This window comes from Cygnus atratus, chromosome Z (assembly GCF_013377495.2).
Source record: "Cygnus atratus isolate AKBS03 ecotype Queensland, Australia chromosome Z, CAtr_DNAZoo_HiC_assembly, whole genome shotgun sequence".
NCBI classification, from domain to species: domain Eukaryota; kingdom Metazoa; phylum Chordata; class Aves; order Anseriformes; family Anatidae; genus Cygnus; species Cygnus atratus.
Genome location: NC_066396.1, coordinates 10,288,054 through 10,297,782, shown reverse-complemented (window position 1 = coordinate 10,297,782; position 9,729 = coordinate 10,288,054). Strand labels below are relative to the sequence as shown.

The 9,729-nt window shown below is 40.2% G+C and overlaps 1 protein-coding gene across 2 annotated transcripts in view; it reads right to left on the bottom strand.

The window, feature by feature from the left end:
• The window catches only part of UNC13B (unc-13 homolog B), a 212,336-nt gene that overhangs the window by 14,117 nt on the left and 188,490 nt on the right, over positions 1–9,729 (bottom strand). For both annotated transcript variants that reach the window (XM_050716466.1, XM_035563881.2), the window contains exons 33-34: positions 8,125–8,248; positions 848–904 (exon numbers count right to left, since the gene is read on the bottom strand). In XM_050716466.1, the coding sequence (XP_050572423.1) occupies positions 848–904; positions 8,125–8,248 (181 nt within the window). The remainder of the gene's footprint in view (positions 1–847; positions 905–8,124; positions 8,249–9,729) is intronic.

The window sequence follows — 9,729 nt, the reverse complement described above, 5'->3', positions numbered from 1 at the left end:
ACGTCTTCTGAAATTGCACTGATCACTTAGAAGAACACACTTGGACATGAGTTTTCCCTGATCATCCTCCAAGACAGAGTTCACATCTGTCGCCATCTTCCTTGCTGCACAATTTGTGCACTGTGACGCTTCAGATTTAGACCTCTTCTTGCACAACATCTCCTTTGTAGCACAAGTCAAACCACAGTTTGCAATTTGAATGTTGTAAAGCATCACTATTTTCATACCATTCCTGTCGTGACCAGTGAATTAATGCTTGATTGACTTATGATGAGGTGGCGTGCACTTAGTAATGCTCGTGTCATGCACTGTCACGTCATGCAGTGTCAAAACACATCAACATAGCCTTCATGCTAAATGCCAGCTTGCCTGTAAAGAGAGCCCACGCAGAAGGAATTTACAGACACAGGCTCTGTTCCATAAGCAACAGTTATTTTTGTAACAGTTCTTATAATTCATCAATAGCTAGCACAAGCATCTTTGCTACCGATATCTCGTTACCAGGATCACATAAGGGACTCCCTTTTATAAAAGCGGATACAGAGGAACTGGCCAGATATCAGTATCTCTACTTTTTTCATTTTTAATAGATATACCAAACTGATCACTTTATCTATGGAAGAAATAAACTACTTTGATGATTAAACCCACAATAAAATTTAGCACTTCATTTCAACACAATACTAACATTAGCAGGATGCATTTAAAAGCACATTTAATGCATTTAAAAGCTATTCTTTATAATTGCATTCAGCCACAGACCACAGGAAGCACAAGCCATGTTATGCACTACTACACTTCTACGGTTAAACACAAGGACACAAACACAAGCCATGCACAACAATACCTTCAACTTTGACAAGTGTCCCAGTTCCTTAGCAGCACTGAAAATCAACTGTGTGCCCTATGATTGTAAAAAGTTAGAGAAGAATGGAGGGAAAAAACATTATATACAACCTTTGCATATTTTTCCTTTCAGCAAGTCAAGTCAGTTCACAGACAGAACTTTACATAACCACTGCAAGGCCAGTCACAACAACTTGTCTCCTCGCCAAATTATTACCTAGTGTAAAACGTGACATTTCTGTATATGCCAAATCCAGAGCTATTTCAGAGCACAATATCCTGCTAGCTTTCTTACTCTTACTTGCAGTGGCCACCTATCCTCCAGAGGGGATGCACCCTCAAACAGCTTGCACAGGCTGGGGGTGAAGGCAGCGTACTGGCTTCATCGCCAGGTGCTCCTCCAGATTTCAAGTCTAAATACACATGAATAAATACTGGGTAAGACTGTGCAAAGCAAAGAACACAAAACTGATGACAATCTCTCTGAGGAAGTAAAGAACAATCAATAGGGTAGGGGTAAGCACAGCCCAGGTCAGAAACAATTGGATCTGAGCAGTTTTCAGGTGAGACAATGGCAAACGAAATCCAGTATATATTACAGCATCTCTTTTACACATCAAGAGCTTGGCCATGGCTCTTCTTCCCCCACTGTGGCTTATTGATGCTGTATGACCAATGAAGAAACAAAAAGGGACGATAAATCCCAATGACAGAAAATTTTGCTTCAAGCCACTTACACACTAGAATAAGGGATTCTTCTTACTATAATGTATCTTTAAAAATAATTTCCCTGCAATGGTTACAAAAAAAATATTTTTCCTTTTTCCCAGCACAGCATTTCTCTGTTGTGTAATACTCCTTTTGCCTGGAGACTTAAGCCCAAAATTAAGTGAGAAAAAAAAAGCAACCAGTCTAATTTTCTTGCCTCTCCTCCCAGAGACATTTTATGGGGTGCACTGGAATTTATTTTCCTCCACTTTGCTCTCTTTCATTGATCTACACTTGACTTTTTCTTCAAAAAGTCACAACTGCCTATTACTCCACTTGGAATAAAACCCCAGCCTACTGTAATTCTGGCTACGAATCGTTCATCCATCATATCATGAAACTTTGCTCTCTGCTTCAGCCCTCTATACAAAAAGCTATGGGCTCTTCCCTACTTAAATGTCACTTCCATTATCTGTCTCAGGAAAGCTTTAGGTATGTCAGGAGAGATGTTCTCTCAAAGATGATCTTTGGCTCTCCTCACTTGCAATCAGTCATTAGGGGCTAGCAGTAGAAGTAGGTGTAAATGTCACCACAGTTATCACTTACAAAAGGCCTGGGGGATGTCCCAGCTGAACGCCTGAAATAAGATTTCAGGGACAATCAGACACACTGGTGGGTGGCTCTTTCCACCCAGCAGGGTCTTTCTGCTCAGGAAGACACTTGGGAGAAGATACAGATCGTCATCTTTAGGGACTGCTTGCTGGCTCCATAAGGACCACATTTCCCCAAAGGTCTCCAATAAATGCAGTTCTTTCTACAGTCCTCCTTCGCTTTCCTCTGCTATCCTTTCTTATCTCAATACTCTTTCATCCTCCTACTTAACCACAACTGCCTATCACCATTGTTCATCCCCAAATCCCTGAAATGGTAACGTGGTAAGATGCAAGACCAGAATTATTATATTGTCTTTTGCCCCTGCCTATGCCACTTAGCTTGTTTTCTTTGCTGCATTCTTCAATATTTACTCATTTGTTGCCTTTTAACTCAGCACTCTGTGGAGAAGGAACAATGTATTTGCAGAGATAAGCCCATGAACTAGGTTCTACTGCAGAAATCATTGTTAAGAGCATTTTTATATTTTTTCGTTGGATTAAAAGTTAAGATCAGCCCCACTGATGCAGTTCCCTGAACAGAAAAGCATCTTTATACTGCTCACTAGAAGTTGCATCTATCGTTGTACAGAAGAAAAGCAAAGGCAGTTTACAGCTTGTTACAGTAACACTGGGAAGACTGAGCTGCTCTAGGGACACTGGACACCCTCTTCCCGTTACAACAGCAATCCAGAAGTGAATTCCTAGATGAGATACCTTAGCTTCTGAAATTGCTCAAACTGAAAGACTCTGTGACCTGAAATCAGACAACATCTTGATTTGCTCTATCTATAACCATTACCTAGCCCTCATTGTTCCTCAACCTGTGTCTGAATAAAAATCAATACAGAATGAACATTATTGACTTCATAGATAAGCAAAAGCTCTTGATAATTGATTAAATTCATAACTCTTAATGAAAAAGAAAATGCAGATAAGGATAATGCATCCAAAAAGAGGAGCTTTTAAAATCAGACTGGGAGCTTCACTTGCTGCCAGTACCTAGTGGACAGTATAAAATAGTACAACTCCCTAAAACCTGAAAGTGTATAAAATCTTCTGTATTTCCAGCAAGCAAGGTAGGGCAATGATTGCATTCCAGGAGCAATGAAGAGAGATTTCACTGTGGGCCACATCAAATAATCCAAGGAACATGGATTCAGCCAATGTTTTGGTACCCAACAGTGAATGCTGTCAGATGCGCCTGCTGTTCTGTGCGATTGATCATAGAGCTTGTTCGACTTACAGGTCTTAAAACATGGTTTTCAAGCCTGTTGACCAAGCAGAAAAAAAATACTTTTTTTTTTTTTTTTTTTTTTACAAACTGGACTTTGAAAAAATCAAGTGAGCATCCTCAAAATACAGTAACATTAACATTTTTTAATCCAGGATCTTCAGCCTTCATTGGACTTTTTTTTTTCCCTATATATACATACACACATTTCAACAACATTAATTAGCCTAGGCACGTAGTCTCCCTGCTGCAGGCTTCAAAGGAGGGCAGGTCAGTAACACTGAGCCAGTGATGTGATACGCTCCAAGGAACAAAGCTGATAACTGCTCTTCAGTTCTTCTTGCCCATTTTTCTAATCCTCATCAATCAGTGCCAATCTCTGTCACTGTGTCTGCAAGGAGAAGTTATTTTACTGTTATATGGAGTTTGTCATCGATGTTGGTAACGCCTAATGAAAATCTGGACAGCTCCTTTCTCTGCCAAGCAGCATTCTTGTAAACAAGATTCTCAAAAAGTTATTTATTCGTGGAAAACATTACAAAGATTTACAGACAGCATTTATTCCAGGGCAGCTCTAGGGAATTAAAACAACTACACTCACTTATTGTGTCATTTTGAGAAAAACTGCCCACAATAGAATTAAAATTTCAAGGATTGAAGATGAAGGAAAATTAAGACCTTCCTATGAACTGTTTCTACCAAGGTCTGTGGCAAACACAGCTGAAAAGGGGACAGACGTTGGACAGTGCTGGTTTGCCTGGTTCTTTCTGTGACTTTAATTACAGCTTCCTAAACTTTTTGGAAACCTGAAAAACATCTGTAGTCTGCAACATGGAGATTTTAAATTCAGTGTTAAAGGTATGAATTTGTTTTTCCCCAGCAAAAGCATTTGGAGAAGGACCATCATCTGACTCAAGTATAATTGCTACAAGCCAGAAATGTACTGATTTATATTCCAAGAGACTCAAACTCTTACAGTTTAACTGTTCTACTGCTTAGTTGACAAAGTTAAGAAACAAAAGCCTACTGCAAATCTTTTGAATTCCAGTCCTATTTTGGAAAATGTATTATTACTCAGACTTATTTTCTGAGACATAAAAGTGCAAGGAAGTTTTATGTGGTATTGTACATTCCTTTCTCAAATCTTTTGAATTCATACATGCAACAACAATGAAATCTGATCCTTTATTAGCAGCATTTACGTTAATTTTAAAAAACGTCATCATCATTTGCTACTATCCATTAAAAATCAGACTTTTTTAACGTGTCATGGTATATTAAACACTGAGAAAATAGGTTTAAAAGTGGGAATGAAAAAGGGACAATAATTTCCTCTAGGTACAGAGATCTGGGCGTATGTACAGTTCACAAACCATTGTTTCAGTGAAGACTAAGAAAACTCTCTCCTCATCACAGAGGTAGTCTTGGACTTCTTTTTGCCCCCAGCTAGCAAAAGGGAGAGATTTAAACTAACACAAGTTAAGAAAGGTTTCAGAAAACCTCTCATAGGCACACTCTCCACTGGAGTATTGCTCTGGATTAGCGTTGCTCGGAGAAAAGCCTAATGAACAGCCAGTTTGGAAGTCACGTGTAAAATCTGTCTGCAGCTTAAACCAAATTTGTTCTTATTCTGGACCATGTTCTCATTTAGTGAAGAAAAGTCTGATGAGGAGAAAAAAGCACAGCAGGAGCAAGCACAAATGGAGCCTCACATGAATGGCTGCAGTGTGCCGTGTGAAGTAAATAAAGGAGAGGCTGTGGAGGAACCAGCTGTGTGAGAATTAATCAACTCTTCACTGACCTGAGCAGCCACTGATGAAATGCTATAGTCCCATGTTAAGCAGGAAGGGAGAAAGAAATATATATCTAACCCATTAATATCCCCGAGTGCTGTGCACTGAACCCCAAAATATGGATTCTCAGAGAGCTATGTTTGCATATCCACTCATCCAAGGCAGAGTGTGTTCAATTAAATGTTGATCTTTACCTAAAACAAGTGAAGCATCAACTGCTCTGTGAATTACTGGAGATCATGTTGCTACTAATCTCACAACACACAGCCAGTCAATACTCAGACAGGTAGCAGACAGTCATCTGAAAGTTATTAAGGCACCTGTGTCTCATGTCATCAGTCAGGCCATAAAACTGCCCAAACCCCAATGCATCGTTCACTGGAAGTACCTAACTGCTGTCTCATCTGAGCCCCACCCTACACAAAATCTTCCAGAAGCAGCAGAGAACAGAAGGGGAAAGCTCAGGTTTTTCTTCCTTGTGTAATGCTGGCTGAACTAATTTATGTGGAATTGACTGTACTGGAGAAAATCTGACATTAAAGCACTGTGCAATGACTGAGTCAAGCAAAGTTAGACTTAGTGCAGTGTGTAGAGAGCATTCTACAAAGGCAATGACGGCTACGAAGCTGGTGAAGGGCCTGGACCACAAGTCCTATGAGGAGCGACTGAGAGAACTGGGGTTGTTTAGTCTGAAGAAGAGGAGGCTCAGGGGAGACCGTATTGCTCTCCGCAACTACCTGAAAGAAAGGTGTGGGGAGCTGGGGGTCGGCCTCTTCTTGCAGGTAACTAGCGATAGGACTGGAGGGAATGGCCTCAAGTTGCGCCAGGGGAGGTTCAGGTTGGAAATGAGGAGACATTTCTTCTCAGAAAGAGTGGTCAGGCACTGGAACGGGTTGCCCAGGGAGGTGGTGGAGTCACCATCCCTAGGGGTGTTCAAGGAACGGTTGGACGTGGTGCTTAGGGACAGGGCTTAGTGAGGGATATTGGGGATAGGGAGATGGTTGGGCCAGATGATCTTGGAAGTCTTTTCCAACCCTACTGATTCTATCATTCTATGATTCTACCAGAGTATGCATTCCATGAACACTGTCAGAAACACTTCCACAACTCCAGCAAGTTTACACAAAGGAGAAAAATTAAACATTCCAGAAAAGAGACTCTTTTCTACCATCAATATCCCCTGCATCTTAAAGACTGCAGAGAATTTTTAAGATGGACACCATCCCACTGTGGTCCATTGAACACTCAGAGGTAGCACCTGGCTTTCTCTTGCTGAGGACAGGGAGGAAAGCCTTCTCACTATGATATAATTGATTATACAGCTAAAAATCTGGCCATGAACATTTTATATTATCTCAGAAAACTGAGGGTGCGCATCATTACATAAAAAGAGCTTCTCAATTTGAAGCTGAAGTGCTGGCAACAAGAAACTATTTGTTAAAAAAAAAAAGTTGCTTATAGCAACATCCTACAGGTTGGAAGAATTGCCTGATCACAGTTATTGCCTTCTTCACAACACAAACACTGAATCACACTCTGCCTTTAAAATTCAAAACTAGCCAGAATAATGCTCAAGCAGCTCCCCCCTGGTTCTCTGAGGCCCTTGATCTAAATGCTTCCATTTCTGAAGGGTCATAATAATGCTGCTCTTACATGATGCATTTTAGCACCTGACCCCAACAAAAACTACTTTGTACAGTTCAACAAAGGGAAATCAATTCAATTTTTTTCCTCCCTTATGAATTAAAAGGGGAAATAGAAATGATCACTCAAAATCTGAGCTCAGAGCAAGCAGTCTTTAGCAAATTTAAACCTCATGCAAATTCGGTGCTTAGGAGGCATGACAGCACACTGTCTCAGTGGTGCTGTTTAGTTTGTCATCATCAAGGCCAGAGGCAAAGGCCTTCCCTCTCTCAGAGCAAGAAATACCTAGTGCAAATTGCAGGTTAGCATCACTTCTCTATATGCTGCAACCCAAGAAGTCCACTCAAATTATGTAGGCAAGTGCTGAATAGTGAAAACTACTATTGTCCTACCCACAACTGGGATGAAATAAATCAGCATAAATTAGCCACGGACCACAAGTTCACTCCAACATAGATGAAAAGAAGTTCTGGATCATCTCCAAATAATGAGGTTGTAGTCCAAACTTCACGCTGCCTACAACTGAGTGTCATCCCCCAGAGCAGCTGGGTGTGCATGACTGACATTTAATCAGTTTCTGTGGTTTCTCAAAAGTAGGAAAGAGGTTAATCTTTCATTGTTAAAAATGTCACTACATTCATGACACACATTCATCCAGCACATCCACACAGCTGAACGATTATATAAAAGACTGCCTTTGAAGGCAAACTATCTGAACATGCTTCCAACTCTCCAACACCAGACACAGAAAGCATGCCAACCCATATCGATGTTAAAACCTCATGGAAGATGTCATTAAAAAGGAAGTCCAAATTAACCACATCTATACAGAGGAACACCTGACCAACACATGACAATAATTAGGCAAAAGTATTTACAGGCATTGATCTAATGCCAAGAAGCCATCACTAACTACCAAATAAGCCCTTAAATACAGCTTTCTCTAAGGGACTGCAAATCCCTAATCAATGTGATTTGATATACCTGATGACAACTCCTTTTAGATCATGGATTTTCTTTCTCTCTTTTTTTTCTTTTTTCTTTTTTCTAAAAAGAGTGTGCTTTGTGTCTTGCAACCCCACTATAAATAGAGCTGCTGCCTTACTTTACTGGATATATTTTTCCATCCTAGAGCAGGCTACATGCAGACAAATTTACCTGGACAGATGACTCATTAGGCCAAAGAGCTGAGTTACACAGGGAACGGCAACACTTTCTGCTATGAGTCAGGAAGGAGAAAATGCTTTACCGTATGGTCTGTTAGAGGAGGCAGCACAATCAGCTTCTCCATGGTATTCATTACCACCCTCCAGAGCTCTTTCAGCACCCGTTTCAACACTGTCTTTTCACACACAGTCGCAAACAGTGTCAGGCTGTAGGGAGAGAAGAACAAGAACTGAGCAAATTCAAAGAATGCAATTTGCAAGGAAAAAGGAGATGTGTATGGCAGAATCAATGCCCCACCCAAAGCAGTTTCTCATAATGATTGCTTTAAGGGTAAAAAGAAATCTTCCTTTTTCATATAGTACAGTCTCCCTACCTCCTTGGAGTTCTAGTGCTGAAGACCTTTGGATTATTGACATTTCTGATCTCAGTTAGTTCTATTGACCTGGGGATTATGAAAGATATCACTATGTTATGGTGGTTGGGAATATTTCAAATAAGAACAGATACCACTCAGCTGGTTCCATTTAAGATACTTCCCACTGTATGGGGCTTACACAATATATAGGAAAAATTACAAATACAGAATAATGGTTTCATACCTTCACGGGTTCATTATAATAATCTTTGTTGAATACCTAAATGAATACTTCCCAGACTATTATGCAGAAGTTCCTGCAAATGCACAGCGTCCGATAGCTGTAGAAGTCCCTAAGTGCTCCACCTACAGAAGCACCTCAAAGCATTTCTTGGACTCATCTATATCTTGTTGCAATGGCATTCACCACCCATCACATGCCACGTGTTTATTCCCTTTTACATAAAGCAAAATACTTTATCTCCCTATTTGTTCCTCCTTTATTATTGTGCAGGCTACCAAAAAGGCTAAGAAACATAAGATTCTTCTTCAAATCCCAACAAGTGTTTCCAATGGCATTTACTAACCACACTGGGAGAGCTATAAAACAGGAACTCGGCAGCTAGTAGCAGTGCACAGATGATAGCCAGCTTTTCTACACTGTGTAACATCTTCTCCTAGATTTGCTACAGTTAGTAAATGAGCAAAATTCAACAGGGCAAGACTGCTATGGGTAAGATGCAGGAGGCAATAAAAATGAATTTCCTTCTGTAGAGGAGGAAAGAAAATACCCCAGGCTTGGATTATTATCAAAATGACTTGCTCCATGGTTGTATGAAAAGCCTGTAGCGTCCCAGGTTCCTACTGATACAAAGAAAGGTGGCTTCTGAGGATTAGTGAAGGCATGCATGGAAAATGCTCAAATGAGAGGGCTCCTAGATGTAATGATTGCTGCAAAGAGTCACTTACTACATAGTGACTGAAAAGAAAGATGGGATGATCAATAAAAAACAACAGAATAAATTTATTTTTTAAGCTTTTAAGCCTTCACATCTCTCACAGCATTTTTTTTATTAAGAAAATCTTTGGCCACACCTTTCAAAATAAAGAACTGCTGTCCATCAATGAGAATTCTAACTTCTACAGAGATTAAAAACTATTTCTCTTAGTAGGCCAAGGCTTAGCTGAAAAGAATTATGTGCAATTAGCAACAGAAAGTCCCTGAACAGCTGAATCATGTGTTAATGGCAACAGTTAATTAAAGCAATGGATCTGCAGTTCACCTAAGCCACGCTCGACTTGCAGAAAACTTATGTACATCAGCTAGTTCAG